The 18,508-nt window shown below is 37.2% G+C and overlaps 1 protein-coding gene across 1 annotated transcript in view; it reads right to left on the bottom strand.

Moving 5' to 3' along the window:
- RGS21 (regulator of G-protein signaling 21) overlaps positions 1 to 17,049 on the bottom strand; it is a 24,312-nt gene extending 7,263 nt beyond the window's left edge. The window contains exons 1-2 of the mRNA XM_010832123.1: positions 16,959 to 17,049; positions 12,492 to 12,658 (exon numbers count right to left, since the gene is read on the bottom strand). Of these exons, the coding sequence (XP_010830425.1) occupies positions 12,492 to 12,658; positions 16,959 to 17,049 (258 nt within the window). The remainder of the gene's footprint in view (positions 1 to 12,491; positions 12,659 to 16,958) is intronic.
- Between the last annotated feature and the right edge of the window lie 1,459 nt (positions 17,050 to 18,508).

The following is an 18,508-nucleotide window of genomic DNA, read 5'->3' as shown; positions in this document are numbered from 1 at the left end:
TCACATATTGCTGAAGCCTGGCTTGGAGAATTTTGAGCATTACTTTACTAGCATGTGAGATGAGTGCAATTGTCTGGTAGTTTGAACATTCTTTGGCATTGCTTTTCTTTGGGAATGGAATGAAAACTGACCTTTTCCAGTCCTGTGGCCATGGCTGAGTTTTCTAAATTTGCTGGCATATTGAGTGCAGCACTTTCACAACATCATCTTTCAATTTCACCAAAACATCACTTTCATTGTATGAATGTTCAGTCGACAACCATTAGTTTCTATAATATAAAATTTAAACATCTTACCCTTGCATTTGAGCTTCCTCATACCTGGGCTTCAAATGTTGTTTTGAAATTACCTCCTGCTTATCTTTGGTGACATCCAGAGATGAACAGAAGTTCATCTACTTTCTGTTCCCAGAGTAAATTTTCTTTCTAAAGCTCTTGTTTATGCTGCTTTACCATCTAAAGTCCCTCTCTCCTCCACAACTTTATTCTGTACAGATTATCCTCAACCCTTTATGATTTAGCTGAAGTTGAATATCCTCCAAGAATCCTTCCTTGATCACAGAAAGAGTGTCACTATGATTTCCTTATCATCATACATTATTTTGATTTCAAAAATTTAAGAAATTTGATTTCTCATTTAGACAGGTTTGGACACAGTGGCTTCTGTCAATATTAAGTATTCAGTCTGATAATCAGAGGAGAAAATTTGTCACTATAAAGGGAATTCAGTAGTTTGTGGCATGGAATTAACCTGTCTTCTATCTGCTATCTTTCCCTATTTCTTCCCTGATTCTTTTTTCTCTACCTGTACCTCAACATATGAGCAGAGGAGTCAGACATCGTCTAAGTTCCGTGCCCAGTCTTCTCTCCCTGGATTATTTTCCTTGGTGACTTTGTCATCTCCTGTTTAAAAATATTTAAGCAATGACATTATCTCTAAAATAATCCTAAGGATATTTAAAGAAGATTACTTTAACTGTAAATAATAATAGTTAATATTCATCAAATATTACTACTGTTGTGCTAAGTCTTTATATGGCTACTGTATGTCACACACACATACCTATAAGATGGATAGTATTGTTGTCCCTATTTTTCTTTAATAAAAAAAGACCTCATCTGAAAAAGTGGTTGTTTTATAGTAAATTTCTATAATTTATTCATTTAAATTATTTCATTGAATGGTTACTTAGGAATTGTGCTAAGATCTGACCATATAAAAATAATTGAGAGTCAATCAAGAAGACAGATTTTGAGAAAATAATCCAAAGGGAAGAAGCTACCTTCTTAAAAAAAAAAAAAGTCTTTCTAAAGGAAATGAGGTTGTAAACTGATCATCAAGGTATTATTCTTAGTATAGAAGATTATGGAAGGCACTTGGCCATGGAGGGAAAACTGGAAAAAGCCCAGTAGGTTTTCAGAGTGAAAGGAGCAACAGCTTGAAAAGGCATGAAGGTCTATATCACATAGACTTTTATAGGTCTTCTTAAATAATTTTTAATTAACTTGAAAGCAACAAGAAGATTTTTAAGTAATGTAAACACATGTGCTTGAAAAAACATATTACTGGCTGCTATGGGATATAATGACTAGTTGTGGATAAAGGGCAGAAAAATTAGTAAGTCATACCAGAAATTCAGGTGGTTAGTCATGGAGGATTAGGCTGGGTCATTTCACAGAGAATGGAGGGAAATGTATAGATTTCAGAGATACTTAGAATGTAGAATAGATGAAGCCTGCAACTGAATATTTATGAACTGGGATAAGCAACAACATTTTTTGGAATGACTGGATTTTAGAAATATTCTGAAGAATGAGATGACAAAGTGTCAATGGATTGGATATAGTGCTGAAGAGAAGAACCAAGGATGAGTATCAATTATTCAGCCAGAGCAAAAAGAATGGAATTGCCATTCACTGAGACAGAGAGACTCAGAGAAAAGTTTGAGGAGAAAATAAGGACTCAGATTTGTAGTGAAGTGTGAGATGCCCTTTTAGAGCCAGAGACTGGAAGAAATCCCCTGGGGAGTAAATGCAGGCAGAAAATAGATGACAACCACCTCCCCTCAAGATAGTATGTGCTGGGCTATAGGTAGGAACAGTAAAAGAAATTGGCAAAGAATTGTCAGTAAGAGAGGAAGAAATTAAGTACAGGAAGCCAACTGAAGTTAATGTTTCAGTTAAGAGAGCGTGATACGTGTCATTAAATGGTCCCAAGGAGTCAGTCTGAATAAGGTTTGAGTGCACTCTACCCACAACGCCCTGTCTTGTCTTCTTGAGTCCTCTGAAATTTTAGTATCAAGACAAAAGTGAAAATATTCAGCCTAGCATATATTTTGATACATACATTCCTTTAATATGATCACTTTGAGGTTCATGTCTGCCAACTGCATCTCCAATTGTTCACTCATCTCAAGTTTGATTTTTGGTGAAGTTGTTGTATCAATTTCCATCTCAAAAAGTAAGCACAGAGGAGATATTGAGATTGGAGTAGATTGAAAGCAGGCACCCTGACAGGAGGTAACCCTCTAGAGATGCAGGCCTCTCAACTGTGTGGACCTGAGGCCGTCCTGAGCTGCTTGGACCTTGGGTGAAGCTTAGACTCAGCTGAGCAGCTCAGATTAGTAGGTCCAGAGCAGGGGCTGGATGGCATATCGATTGATGAAATAAAGAGAGTTATATCTATATTATTTACTCATGGGAATAGTCACTGCATTTTGTTTCTATGGATACACTCAAGTTTCAAGGATGCTGAGAAAGACATTTAATTTGCTTATTTTTCCAAAGGTCACGAATTATCTTAGCTCTCTGAGACTGCTGCACTGCCAATCTCAGAAAACAAGACATAGGCTTATGATTCTCACAGAATGACAGCTGACATGTCATTGCAACTGTTTAGCGACTTTTAAATCCTGTCATTTTTGAAAAGGCCTTGACACAGCTGACATTGACAACAATCCATTGCATTAAAATGAGTGCCTCTGGTTTGCATTGTTGTTTAAAAAATGATTTTATTATAATGAGCTAGGGATAGTTTAATGCTCAGGTGATTTTGATAACTCCAAGTTATGCAAGCCAATTCCTCTTTTCTATGACAACAGTTTTAACTTCTTTTGGCTTCCAACAAATTATTTTAGCAGGAAGAATGCATTTGAAACTGTACCTTTTGGCTTTCCTGTGACCCTAGACTGTGCTTTATATATTTTTACATAATTTGAATGAGAAGTTTTCAGTCGAACTCTCACATTCAAATGAGATTGCCTTTCCCTCATTTAGTATGTATAGTGTAGCAGGAGATTGTCATTATGCAAAGAGTGTGTGCATGCATATGGAAAGCGCCTTACTCAAATGGGGCAGGCAGCCTCCTCAACCTCATTCACAGCAGTGCTTAAAAATTACTATTCAAATTAAAGTTGCCTATGATCATGTTTTTGGCTACATAATTCTGTTTAATCACTGTTAACACCTCTAGTATTACTTCGTTTTTGGCATCATTAAAGGCACATGAATATCCTGAGGTATGGTCTCAAGGGTTACTATGAAAGTTGAGAATAGCCAAGTTTATAACATCAAGAGGGAATCCATTCTGCACAGGAGTGTATCCTTTGTCACAGTTGGTTTTAAGGACAGAAATAAATGACATGAGTTGGGAGGCAGCACTGACACTCTAAATTGGACAAGAGAAATGAAAAAAAAAGAAATCAAACGTATGCAATCAATGTATAAAAGCTTGACGGATACGGATTGCTAAAAATAGATGTACGCAGCAAGTGCTATCTGGAGCAGGCGACAGAGAATAAGATGGACAGGTTTCCGTGAGGAACCCCGACATGCTAATCCAAGATTAAGTGGGACAAGGATATGTGCAAATTCAAAGAGCGTTTTGTTTTAGAGTTGAAAGGCAGTAGTCATTTTTTCAGAGGGCCAAAATGATACCACAGGCTATTAAATAGGATGCTCCTGTGACTTTTTTTTTCTTTGCTTTACAAGTTAAAGAAGTTATACAAAATAGAGAGAATATGAGAAGAGAAATACAGCTTCTGACAGAAAGGAAGATAGACTCTATGTGACGAGATAGTTTTCTGCTTTTACCTTCAGTGCAAACATCGAGGTTCCCAGGCTGTGCCATGAACATTTAAAATAAGTAGAACATTTAAAAGAAGATCTAGAGGAAGGAAATGAAAATGTAAAAGCAAGGGCAGAAGACCTCCCTCCTTACGATCTGTGAATCTTAATGACTGCAGGACTCATCATTTTTCCTGTCTAAGCCTCAGTTCATTTTTCACCTGTACGAGGTGGGTGATTGTTGTGCCTAAGACAGAGTGCATGGTGATCGAGTCAGATAGTCCACATAAAAGCCCTGGGCAAGTGTGCGGCTTAGAGTTTCTTTATCTCTGCTTTTCTTCCTTTCTTCCTCCTCCTCCCCATCCTCTTCTTTCTTTTTCTCTGTCTCTGTTACTCTCTCTCTTCCTTTTTAAGAGATCCCTTGAGTTGAAGAGGAAATAAACAAAGATGCAGAAATCACTAGGAATCAGAACATGCCCTTGGCTCCACTTATGCTTGGAGGCACCCAGAACTAGGCTTCTTCCTCTACTGGGCCAGCCTTCTAGGCACCAGCTGGTGCCCTGCTAGACTCTTCTTCCGTTTCCTCTCCTATCATCCTTCCATCCTTCCGTGTTGTCTTATTTCCTTCTGTATTCACATCTCTGATCAAAGCTCACTAATTACTTCCTTTGAGACATGTTTCCCGATCCCTTAGACTTGGACTTTTCCAGTTACAGTGACCACATCACCTGTATTTCCCTATCACAACATCCATGAACGTTTATTCTAATTTTTTTTTTTTTTTAAAACTAGAGTCTTCCCACCAATATGGTTAGCTTGATTTATTCAGAGACTCGGTCTTTTTTCATAGCTGCATCAGCATGGTGCTTGGTATGTAACAGACCACTAACTATTGATTAGTGTACAAAAACTTAGGAAATTAATAAATAAGCAAACATTATATCTGGCGGTGATTCTATAGTTTGGGGGCACTGTTGACAAGCAGCAACTTGTGGATCAGGACCAAGACTCAACATAGCATCAGCTCATTGTGGAAGTAACACTTAAAAATGCAAAGAGAAAAGTGTTAGTCGCCCGGTCGTGTCCAGCGCTTTGCGACCCCATGGACTGTAACTCACCAGGCTCCTCTATCCATGGGATTTTCTGGGCAAGAATGCTAGAGTGGGTTGCCTTTCCCTTCTCCGAGAGATCCTCCCAACCCAGGGATTGAACCCAGGCTTCCCACATTGCAGGCAGATTCTTTACCATTTTGAGAAAATAGGAATATAAAATGGAGGATACAAAACTGCCATTTTGAGAATATCAAGAAATGCCTATAGTGCCATGGGTTTCTCTCTGCCAAGAATTCAGAGGTCTATCTTTTCCCTCAGGATTATAAAACTAACCTTATTTTTGTGTGTGTGGGGTGTACCGTGTGGCTTGTGGGATTTTAGTTCCCTGATCAGAGCTCCAACCCCAAGCCCTCGGCAGTGAGAGTGCAGAGTCCTAACCGCTGGACCGCCAAGGAATCCTCAAAATTAACCTTATTTAAAATAAAGGCATGGTTTCTCTGGTGGCTCGGAGGTAAATAATCCTCCTACCAATGCAGGAGACAGGTTTGATCCATGATCTGGGGAGATTCTTCATGCCTCAGAGAAACTAAACCCCTGCACAACAAGTACTGAAACCCACGTGACATCCAGCCTGTGCTCTGCAGCAAGAGAAGCCACCACAGTGAGAAGCCCACACACCACACCCAGAGAGTAATCCCCATCACGCCAAAACTAGAGAAGAGCCTGTACAGAAGTGAAGACTCAGCCTCGCCAAAAATAAATGAAGAAGGCCTTATCTCAATATTCTTCCTCAGTACTATTCAATCATTATCAACTTTTAGATATAATACAAGGACTTCCCTGACCATTTAGGACCTTTATAACAATGTCCCTTTAGAACCAGACATGGAACAATGCACTGGTTCAAAATTGGGAAAGGAGTACATCAAGGCTTTATACTGTCACCCTGCTTATTTAACTTATGTGCAGAGCACATCATGCGAAATGCCAGACTGGATGAAGCACAAACTGGAATCAAGATTGCTGGGAGAACTATCAATAACCTCAGATATGCAGATGATACCACCCTTATGGCAGAAAGCGAAGAGGAACTGAAGAGCCTCTTGATGAGAGTGAAAAAGCTGGCTTAAACTCAACATTCCAAAAATGAAGATCATGGCATCCGATCCCATCACTTCATGGCAAATAGATGAGAAACTGGAAACAATGACAGACTTTATTTTCTTGGGCTCCAAAACCACTGCAGATGGTGACAGCAGCCATAAAATTAAAAGACGCTTGCTCCTTGGAAGAAAAGCTATAATAAACCTAGACAGCATATTAAAAAACAGAGACATCACTTTGCTGACAAAGGTCCATCTAGTCAAAGCTATGGTTTTTCCAGTAGTCACGTATGGATGAGAAAGTTAGACCATAAAGAAGACTGAGCACCAAAGAATTGATGCTTTCGAACTGTGGTGTTAGAGAAAACTCTTGAGAGTCCCTTAGACAGCAAGGAGATTAGACCAGTCAATCCTGAAAGACATCAACCCTGAATATTCATTGGAAGGACTGATGCTGAAGCTGAAGTTCCAATACTTGGGCCACCAATTGTGAAGATCTGACTCATTGGAAAAGTCCCTGATGGTGGGAAAGATTGAAGGCAGAAGGAGAAGGGAATGACAGAGAATGAGATGGTTGGATGGCATCCCTGACTCAATAGACGTGAATTTTAGCAGACTCCAGGAGATAATGAAGGACAGGGGAGCCTGACATGCTGCAGTCCATTGGGTTGCAAAAACTGGGACACGACTGAGCAACCGAACAACAAAGACTTCCCTGGTGGTCCAGTGGTTAAGCCTCTACACGCCCAGTGCACAGGGCACAGATTTGATACCTGGTCAGGGAACTAAGATCCTGCATGCTGCATTATGTGCCCCCCACCAAAAGAAACAGAAAAGAAAAATAAAAATCCTAAAAATAGATATAATGCAAACAATTTCATCTGTTTTTAAAATTTTTCCACTTAATCATTTGTTGCTTTGCTGTTTTTTCCTGGTTCTAGAAATCTAATTTTTTAACCCAACTAGACTGACTGTTTCTTTTGAGCCAAACCATGCTGCTGCTGCTGCTAAGTCACTTCAGTCGTGTCCGACTCTGTGCAGCCCCATAGACGGCAGCCCACCAGGCTCTGCTGTCCCTGGGATTCTCCAGGCAAGAACACTGGAGTGGGTTGCCATTGCCTTCTCCATTGTGTGAAAGTGAAAAGTGAAAGTGAAGTCGCTCAGTCGCGACCGACTCGTAGCAACCCCATGGACTTCAGCCTACCAGGCTCCTCCGTCCATGGGATTTTCTAGGCAAGAGTACTGGAGTGGCTTGCCATTGCCTTCTCCAGAGCCAAACCATAGTTTCAATCTATTCTATTTTCTTGCATTTCCTTATCAAGCTACCTCATTTCCACAACACACTAAATTGCACTTCTGTGTTTATTATGTGTTCTCTTGCTTAGACCCAACTTCCCTTCCATGCAAGGAATTTATCTTATGGTGGTTAATTGTAGGCACAGAATAAGCATTTATTGGTATGAAATAAGAGTCACCAAATAACACTGTGCTACAATAAAAATTAAAAGCAAAACATCCAGACACAGATATTTTAAAAGTGTCCTGCATAACGCATTAAGATTCTTTTCCTTTATGATGATAGTTTCTTCTCTTTAATGGGTTATGATGTCTTCACAGTTAATAAATACATTTAAGAATTAAATTTTTTGTAATTTTTTTTTTTTTACTTAAAAGACTGCCAATGTATTTGCTCCCAGATTGGTCATAATTTGAATTTGAATTTATATAATTTTTAAACATCACAGTGTGGTATAATTGGGAACATTTTCTAATCTCACAGAATGACAATCAACATAAACAGTTTTCTCTTTAATCATATATTTTCCATCCTCACTAATTTTCTTATTAATATAAGAGATGATACAAACATAATTCATAAATGACAGAAATAAAACATAAATATTTAAAATATGTCAGTATCTTGGGTTTCCTGGATGGCTCATACTATTTTAATTTTTTTAAGATTTACATTCTTCTGAAACCAAATATTGTTTGAAATTTTTAAAATATTATGAAATTAATGGTCCAAATTGAAGGAAGAATAAATACAATGTTAAGAATTTTTTTTTTTCTTTGCCACATTCGAGTTCTTACTGTGTGTGGAGTAAGAACACTTTAAAATATATATTGCTTATCTAATAATTTTCTCATTTTCAGACTACTTGGTCAGAAATATCTGACTGACACTTTTATTTCCCCTTGCAATATCTTCTGAAAATATCTAGGTATAATCCATGCAATTAGTAGATATTTCTACCTGAAACTCATGATTTGCTAATGTGTTTTTCTAATTTGTGTTCATATATATATATAAAACATTTGTGTGTGTGTGTGTGTGTGTTTATATATATACACACACATACACATATATATACATTTAGGGGCTTACTTGGTGGCTCAGACAATAAAGAATCTGCCTTTAGTGTAGGAGACCCAGGTTCAAACCCTGGGTCAGGAAGATCCCCCGGAGAAGGGAATGGCTACCCACTCCAGTATTCTTGCTTGGAGAATTCCATGGACAGAGAAGCCTGGTGGGCTATAGTTCCTGGGGTTGCAAAGAGTCCGATACAACTGAGTGACTAACACTTTCACTTTCATGTATACATTTATCAAGTCATTCAAAGTGGCTTGTCCTCAGATGGTCTTAGAAGTTAGTTAATATTTTGGGGTAGAGTCAGTAGCACTTATAGTGACTTGTGTATAGAAAAAAAGGAATTAAAACTTCTTAAAGACTGTTCTGCCTGTTGCAAACCCTAGATATGCTATCTCATTCACCATTTTCATCTAACCTATATGATTGCTGTGTCCTTTTTCACAGTTACATTTTTAGATGAGGAAAGTGTGGCTTAGAGGGATGAAATAGGTCAACACAAGATTACAAGATTTGAGTCTGTGTCTCTAACCTTTAGATTTTCTACTACATCACACAATTAGTGTAGAAGACCAAAGAGATGATAAAACTCTGAGGGAGAGGGCATAAAGTTTCCTGCAATTATCATCTCTCATAGAGACCTGAAAGTTGTTTTTCTGTGCAGTTTTGCCTATTAGAATAGGAAACGAAGAACCATTAGTAACATCCATTTATAGACAGGGATTGTTAGTAAATAGTCTGATGGTAAACTGTCTAATTGCATCAATTAAAAACTATTGTCACGCTAGCAATTTTACAGATGAAGAAATAAAGACATGAAAAGTTGAAAAGAAAGTAAATGGGACTTAATAGACATCTGGATGATGTGACCTTGTCATTGTTCTCTATTTTAGGGTTTTCTACCAAGGAAATTGGTTATAATTTTGATTTCTTTATGCGAGACAGTTTTACAACTGTAATTGAATATTGTAAAATGAAGAATGCTTTCATATGAATCTCATTCTTGCATTAATTTTCTACTTATGAAAATGGTATTTTCCAACCTGCATATCAGATATATCACGTTGTCTTGTGAAGTCTGCCTACTAGATAAATCTAGGTTACTTCCCACCCTCTCTTTATCTTTATCACTGCCTGTCCAGCCTTAAACCACTGCTTCTCATTAGTGATATCAAAATGCTTGTGATTTCTGGAAAACTCTAGGGAGTGCTGTACATTTACGCTGTACACTGTGCCCTCAGTCTGAAATACTTTCTTCATTTGCTCTCTTGATAAATATGACATAGTTTTCATATGTGAACCACCCTACAAATCCATCCTGTAAATCTCTGGATAGACTTCATGGCTCTTCCGCACACTGCTAATAACAAGCTTTAAATGATTCAACTTATTAGTTGCCTATTGTGTATTTGACTGGTTTTATCACATGTCAATCTCCCCTTCTACTGTGTGACTTCATTGTGGGAACAGACTCTCAAAAAATTTCCATTTAATGACTCATACTAATACTTGTAATATATAATATATAATTGATGGGCTATAGCAAGATATGCTGAAGACTGAAATTGGTATGTAAGAGACAAATGTCCTTTAGTTAATTTGAATTGGAAATAATTAATGGCAAATAATAGGAAAGATGATGGCTGTTTCAATTATATATATACACTTCATCTTCAATGAGAATTTTGTCATATCCAATAATAATATTTTTAGACGGTTTGAGACAATATAATCCGTGATTCGTAAAACAACTATAAAATTAACTCGATGGACAAATTATAAAATAAGTATGAAAGCTTTGTATCCTAAAACAATAACTGTACTATTCTTTTAAATTATTACCATATTAATTTATTTTGGCAGGAAAGATTAGGAAAATAAAACTATTTTATCCAAATTGATAATTTATTATATAACTTTGAGTTCAGCTGTAATTAAAAGATTACATTTCTTTAGTATTAATGTAAGATTTTTCATATATAATATTTGAAAAACTTAAAATAATCATTAAGCAGATTCATGAAGAAAAATAAATCTGGCTTTCAAACCAATAATAAATAGATTACCTTTAGAGTTGATTTCAAAGCCTTTTAGGGAATGACACATTAATCAACTTGACAAATCTTACACACTACATTTAAATTTTTCTGGACTCATTTATTGATTCTTAGATAGTGACTGGGAAATGAATGCTGAAATAGCTCCACAGGAGTTAAGTTACTTTTTCTTTCCCCCTTTGAATTCCACTCTAAGCTTCAGTGGTTCATATGTCAGCAAAATTGTACTATACCAACATATGCTTCAGTAATTAATGTCCATCTAAAACTTGAACTATTGATACAGCAACTTTATGCTGTAGATTTAAAAAAAAAGTTTGCATTTCATCTTTGCTGTCCTCTGTCCTCATTAGTACAATAACTTCTCATACCATGAATTTTAATTTTGGATTAGAACATATAGTAGCTGTCACTTGGGAGGGTATCAGTATTTCAACTCTGTAGCGAGAGATGACGCAGGTGGTTTATGTTTGGTGCTAGTGACTTAAGATAGATTCCCGTTTGCTGCTTAGGCATTAAAACTCTCTGCTTAGATGTTATAATCAGTGAGGGATTACAGCAGTTTTAAAATGTAAATAGTTTAAACTTTAAAGTTAAACATTAAGGGGATGCAGCAGAGATGATCATTATTTGGTTCTGGAAATTAAATCAATTATAAATGAGATGGTATACACATAAAACATTTTTGAGGGGCTCTTCTCAAAGTCCTTCCAGGTTTTCCTGTAAGGCCTTTTCTATTTTCCTGATCTTAATGCAGCACAGGTGGAATCTGACCACTTGAGACATACCTGTGGCTCATTTTTACTGCTGTAGGACCAGGCCACCCGCACACCTGTGGCTCATTTTCACCACGCTGATCTGCCCACGCAGGATGGCTGTCTGCTCACTCCCTGTCCACTCCCTGCTCCTGGAGCAGTTCCTGGTTCCCTACAGCCCACTCACAGGATGGACCTTAGTCAGTAAACATCTGTATGTTTGCCCCTCAGGCCCAGATAATGACTCTTTAGGACAAAATGATGCCCTTTGATAGTTGAATAAGGGAAGACCTCTGCCCCAAGAAGGTGCTCAGAGGGCCCTGACCCTCTGCTGGTTTCCCTGGTAACCCAAGAGCCAATCGGATGTCAGTCATTTCCCCTAACTAGTAGCCTTCCCATTCTTCCCCATCCCCCACGGCGAAGTCTGCTTCCATGTTCCTTCCACCGTCCATCCCAAACCATGGTGTGTGGCTCCAGGACCCTACTTAAGACGTGTAAGCTCCCGCATTCAGTGGATGTCTCTGCAAGCCTGCGGGGTGCAGCCCAACAGCCATGAAGGAAATAAAGTCAAGCAACCCCCTCTTTGAGAAGGTAAGGCATTATTATATGCCGTGATGTGGGCCTCCAGAACATTAAATATTACGAATTTGTACTGTTGGTTAGTAGGTTTTACCTTCACATATGTATCTTTTTTTATTTAAAAAATTGTATTCAAGAGTTCTATTCCAAATCGACCCCTGTGCTTACAAAAGGAAAAATGAAGCTGAATTTGAAATCCAGAAGCATGCTTAAGTAGGATTTCTGTAGAGCTGTTTAATTGGGAACATTAGACTGTTTTTTTAAGAGCCTGCTTGTTGTGCTCAGAAAATAGAAACACTGAAGCACATAGAGAGCGCTGGAAACTATTTAGTGAATCAGTGCCAGAGGATCACCGTAAGGAACTTCTGTTCAAATTTACGGATATCTTCTGTTTGAAGACATGGTGACAATTTAATTTCCCTTGAGGTGGCCTTAGTGTCCTTCAATTGGGAGCAGATGTGTTAGTGGATAAGTGGATAAATATTCACTGTTGTGGAATATTTCACTCACCTCTTTGGGGGCATCAGCTTCAATGAATTCAGAATAAATCATCCTGGCTTTGGAAGCAATTTTTTCTGCACTTTCTGTTTTCTTAAAGTCTTCACAGGCAAGCCAGAACTCAACATTTTCTTCACTAAACTCTGATTTTAGGAATGTTCGAAAAGCATCTAGACCAGCTGTAAAATACATGAGGAAAAGGTTTGTGTATCACACAGCGCAGTCATATGACCAATTGTATACATTGTTTAGTGAAAGCATTTGAGGATTCAGTGGCAAATATTTATCATCCCTCAAATATAGCATTTATACATTTTAGTTTTTAACTTTAGAAAGCTTGATTTTGGATCAGTAGTCATCGATGTAAAATATTCAATCTATTTTTCTAATATTAGCACTTTAAAAAAATTGAACAACAACCAGAAATGCTAGGATTCCTGTACGTTCCAGCTCTTCTCACTGTCTTATTTTCAGCCACATTTAAACATTTATTATTCCTGTTCATAAATGTTTAAGTTTCTGACCACCTGTTTAGCCTCTTTTCTCTAGTTTCCTCATGTAAAATGTGCCCCAGAATCTTCTTTGGCACACACAGAACTGAGAAGGCAATGTTTCTAAATCTTTTACAGCCAAGGATAGTTACGAGAGGGCCTCTACTGAGGTATGAGGTACCAGGTTAGAAAGATTATTATCAAATTCCTGCAGTTGCCTGAACTAAGCAGGCCTTTCAGTTTGTGTTAGTTTCAGTCCGTACCTTCCTATGGCAGCATCTGCGCGTCAGTGAGACTGTGCGTCTTGGAGGAGGAATCACCCATTGGCACGCTTGTCCTTCAGAGGATTTGCCTTCTGAAAATTGGTGGTTTTCTCCTACACCTGCCAAGGGGGCCCCTCAGCCTGGCTCAAAGCCACTCCTCCCTAACTATGTGCTAGAGGGCTGACTCTTCAGGTTGCAAAGTAGGGAGAAATTGACTAGCAAAAAAGTAAGTATCAGAGAAACATGTATGGAAAGGGGCCTAAGTTAGTTGTTTATTGGTTGCTGCAGGTTGGAAGGAAAGTGAAGGTTAGTGTAGAAAATAGAAAAGGTCTTCATGGAACAAGGTTATTATCTAGAAGCCCTGGATTAAAACTAAGCATAACAATTTTATTTTTAATGATTCGAAGTACAGTTGAAATAACAGGTCGTTGCAAAAGATTTTCAGATACCAATTAAAATTCTCAGTATAAATATTGCAGAGTGTGAAAGTTGTTAATATGTAAGCACTATAAAAATTCAATTGCACGTCTTGTGTTTAGAAAATACATTAGAGAAGCTTCTGTGACACAAATTTGGTTTATAAAAATCCTCTTAGTAACACAATTAAAATTTTCCATGAGTTTGATCCAAACAATGATGAATTTGAGAGGTCTAAATAGAATTTATACTAAAAAATCTATTTTATAAAATAAAGTATATAATAATACTGGAAGAATATTGAGGAAGCATGTCTGGCACTATTTTATACGTGTGTCGTTAAAGCATACGAAACTATCTTGCAATATGGGTTATCTAAATACATCCCAGAGAGATGGGAAGTTAAAGATCTAAAAAAATATTATTATTCTCTCCCCTCCTGCCATATTCATAGAGAGAGACATTGAACTAACAGTCACTCCTCCTTTTTTCCTCCCATTGCCCTGTTTGGACACATAGGAACAGAATAAGCAGGTAACACTGGGGCTAGTTATCTCTTCCTTGCATAGACAATCATTGAATCACTCATCTATTATATACATACAATTTGAAAGTTCACAGGTCGTCAAGTGACTTTAGAAGAGCCACAGCCACAGCCATGTATTATCTGAGGGTCCCTCTGTGTGAGGGAACAGTTATGGGTAAGTGTGACAGGGGCTGAGGAGTGGAATATGTCAGGAGCAGGTGGCAGAAGGCACACTAATATCTCTGCTCAGTATGTGCAAGGCGTATCATCAAGTTACCAAACAAGCAGGTAATATGGTGGGTCATCTGTTTAAAGCATTGAAAAGCATGGGAGATATTTTTCTGGTTTTAGAAAAGCAAAATCCAGACAGCTTTGCAGATGAATCTATGACTTTTGTACTTTCTGTGGGCATGAGGTACAAAATCCCAGGATATCTGCAGGGTGGTGTGTCTGCCTTCATCTATAACCTTCATGCCTCTGTCTGCACTGCTGCGGCGGCCAATCCCCCACCTGCAGAGACACCTTCCCTAGGGTGTTAGCAAACCTGATCTGTCCCGCTTGTCATGTATTTAAGGAAAAAAGAAACATGCTCTTGAAACTTACAGAAATGAAATTCCATATGGCTTTCATATATGTTCTTAGTTGGATTCTAGGGTTTTGATGGGTTATTTTATGTCTGTGCTTTGTGTGTGTGTGTAGTGTCTGACTCTTTGTGACCCCATGGACTGTAGCCTGCCAGGCTCCTCTGATCACGGAATTTGTCATTTCTTACTCCAGGGGATCTTCCCTACCCAGGGATCGAACCTGAGACTCTTGTGTCTCCTGCATTGGCAGACAGATTCCTTACCACTGTGTCTCCTGGGAAGCCCAAAGTATGTGTGCATGTGTGCTTGGTCATGTCAGACTCTGCAGCCCCATGGACTGTAGCCCACCAGGATCTTCTGTCTATACTTTAGGAATTAGTTATTTAAGAATCATAAAATGATAGTGTAATTTCATCTAAATCAAATTGTTTTTATGAAAAAAAAAAAAACAGCCATGAAGAACATATTCAGATTTATCATGTTTCAAGCATTTCTAATATTCTGATATTTACTTTATAAATTTAAAGTGGAAATGCCATTTGATTAGAACAAACACTACGTTTAAATATTTTCTATGTATGTCTCTTGTAGCATCATTTCTATCCTGTATGAGACAGAAATGCTGTAAAGCAAGTTTGTACAGCAAAAGCAGAATTCTAGATATCTTTGTATATGACTGTTTTATATTAAATTCTGGGATGTTTTATTTATAATTGACCAAACTCACTTTATTAAGCCATCATTTTAATTACAAGTATATATCCACAATGTACATATTTATATATATATACAAATATATTCAAATATGTTTTTGTATTCTCTAAAGTAAGAATAACTTAGTTGGAATAAATACTTTAGCCTGAAGAAGCAAACAATTTATTTAAATTTTCAACTTTTCAATAGTTTGTATGTTTTAATTTGCAACAATAATAGTCATGCTGCTGCTGCTGCTGCTAAGTCTCATGAGTCGTGTCCGACTCTGTGCAGTCCACCAGGCCCTGCCCTCCCTGGGATTCTCCGAGCAAGAACACCGGAGTGGGTTTCCATTTCCTTCTCCAATGCACGAAAGTGAAAAGTGAAAGTGAAGTCGCTCAGTCGTGTCTGACTCTTAGAGACCCCATGGACTGCAGCCTACCAGGCTCCTCCGTCCATGGGATTTTCCAGGCAAAAATAGTGGAGTGGGGTGCCATCGCCTTCTCCGAATAATAGTCATGATATATATCAAATGATAATGAGACTGGCTTCCTGGTAGCTCAGCTGGTAAAGAATCTGCCTACAATGCAGCAGACCCTGATTCTACTCCTGCTTTGGGAAGATCCCCTGGAGAAGGGATAGGCTACCCACTCCAGTATTCTTGGGCTTCTTCAGGCTAAAATAAAGTATTTATTCCAACTAAGTTATTCTTACTTTAGAGAATACAAAAACATATTTGAATATATTTGTATATATATATAAATATGTACATTGTGGATATATACTTGTAATTAAAATGATGGCTTAATAAAGTGCGTTTGGTCAGTTATAAATAAAACATCCCAGAATTTAATATAAAAGTCATATACAAAGATATCTAGAATTTTGCGTTTGCTGTACAAACCTGCTTTACAGCATTTCTGTCTCATACAGGATAGAAATGATGCTACAAGAGACACATATAGAAAATATTTAAATGTAGTGTTTGTTCTAATCAAATGGCATTTTCACCATTTCTGTGGTGGCTCAGATGGTAAACAATTCACTTGCAATGTGGGAGACCTGGGTTTGATCCCTGGGTTGGGAAGATTCCCTGGAGAAGGGGATAGCTATGCACTCCAGTATTTGATATACATCAAATGATAATGAGACTAAGACAACTTTATCACTTCCTTTCTATTTGGAATTTTCTTGTTCTTTTAATGTCTGTAATTTCTATAATCTTGTATTCATTTATTTATTTATTTTTAAATTTTTAAATTTAAATTTATGTATTTTAATTGGAGCCTAATTACTTTACAATATTGTATTGGTTTTGCCATACCATTTAGACTCAATCTAATTACATTTAAACTTTGGGCCTGCATAAGTTTGTAAGACTTTGGGGAATCTTATACTTCACATATTGATCAATCTCATTGTTTATAACATGTCTACAACTTTCAGAATTTATTTATTTAATTTTAATCCTTGCATTTTTAGGCCTGTTATCGTTTGGATCTTACCTTGATTGGTTAAAAGTGTGTCCATATTTTCAGACCACGCCACTGTTTCTGTAGTTGGTGACCTGTGGAAACAACATCTACCCTTGACCATAGCATTGTGATCTTTTTCTTCTGTAATCTATAGTAATATTTGAGTTATGTGTATTTGTTGAATTATATCATTTAAATGAGCTTTGTATCACTAATTAAGCTACAAAAGGTCAACAAGGATTATATAATATTTTCCACAGTGGAAAGCAATAGCAAAGAAAAGGGAATGTGATTTGACACCAGCAAATTATTTACTATTCTAACCAACAGTATTGATCATACTTGCAAATTCTTGATTTCTAATGAAGGTATAAGAGAGATTGCTCCTTGCTCTGTAGAGCCTAGTGAATTTAATCTCAACTGTATTAATTGTTAATTTATGTTGGTTACACTAGTCTGTTCCTGAAGAGTTATCATGATAGCAATGAACTATTTTCTAAGTTTTCACAGTCTACAAAATTGTCCATTTCATAATTATGCATCTTAAGTTTCTTTATAGTTTTAAAGATTTTTTAATGTGGGATGATCTTGAAAATGTTTATTTATAGTATTTTAAGGAGTCTTCACCCCATTTTGAGACAGCCTTCATTTCTCTTTAAAGGTATGCTTCCATCTGGGTTGATTTATTTAAATCTAGGTATCTGTCAGGACAGAGTAATATCTTTTCCAAAGCAGTCAAAAAATTTATTGACTTAAGTCTTCTGAAGAAGGTATACTTTGGGGGATGTGATGTAGAAATAATAAATCAAGTTTCCGATATAAACTTTCTGAGATGTAAATATATCATGCATTATTCCCCTTAATAAACAAAGATCCTAATGAAATAAGTCCCCATCCATAGAAAACATCTGCTACCCAGAAGAAAAATCTTGGACGATGTAGCTGTGATGTGCAAATTACTTATTAGCTATGGAAAGGAATGATCTAATTGAAGGTGTCTATTAAAAAGATTGATAGTCTCACATCCAGTCATTCTTATAAAATTTATATTTGCATATCAAGGTGACTAATCTTAAATATGCTCGTGTGATGCAGTCCCTATGCTTTTACATTCTATTACTTTGTGTGATTTGCTCCAGTTTGCATTGCTCTCCTCTCTCCTGTTGTTGTAGTTATATTCTCAGCTGGTAATATCTGTACTCAGAGGCCACACAGGGGGGCTGGGTGACAGGGAGCACATGCTGATATCTCCCAGTACTTGGATTTCCTATCTGCCATTTCTTTTACTTTTTCCTCAATGACAGGCAACTGATTTTCCTTTCTCCCTTGATCTACTAAATCTTGGGAACACAAGGTTTCCTGTGAAGCCATTTTGAAATGGTGTTCTTTCATTCAAATGAACTGAAAGGCATTTTCATTTCTCACCTTTTATAAATGGAGAATGGGACCCTATATACGATCTAATTTTACGTAGAAGAGCTTGTGTGCACTATAAAAACTGTTATTTAAAATGATCATGTTATATTTCATATGAGTCCAACATTAGTTCTTCTATCAAATTTTAGGAATTCTATCAGTTC

This window comes from Bison bison, unplaced genomic scaffold, assembly GCF_000754665.1.
Source record: "Bison bison bison isolate TAMUID 2011002044 unplaced genomic scaffold, Bison_UMD1.0 scf7180017864537, whole genome shotgun sequence".
NCBI classification, from domain to species: Eukaryota; Metazoa; Chordata; class Mammalia; order Artiodactyla; family Bovidae; genus Bison; species Bison bison.
The sequence above is the reverse complement of the archived record's forward strand: the minus strand, read 5'-3'. Positions and strand labels throughout refer to the sequence as shown.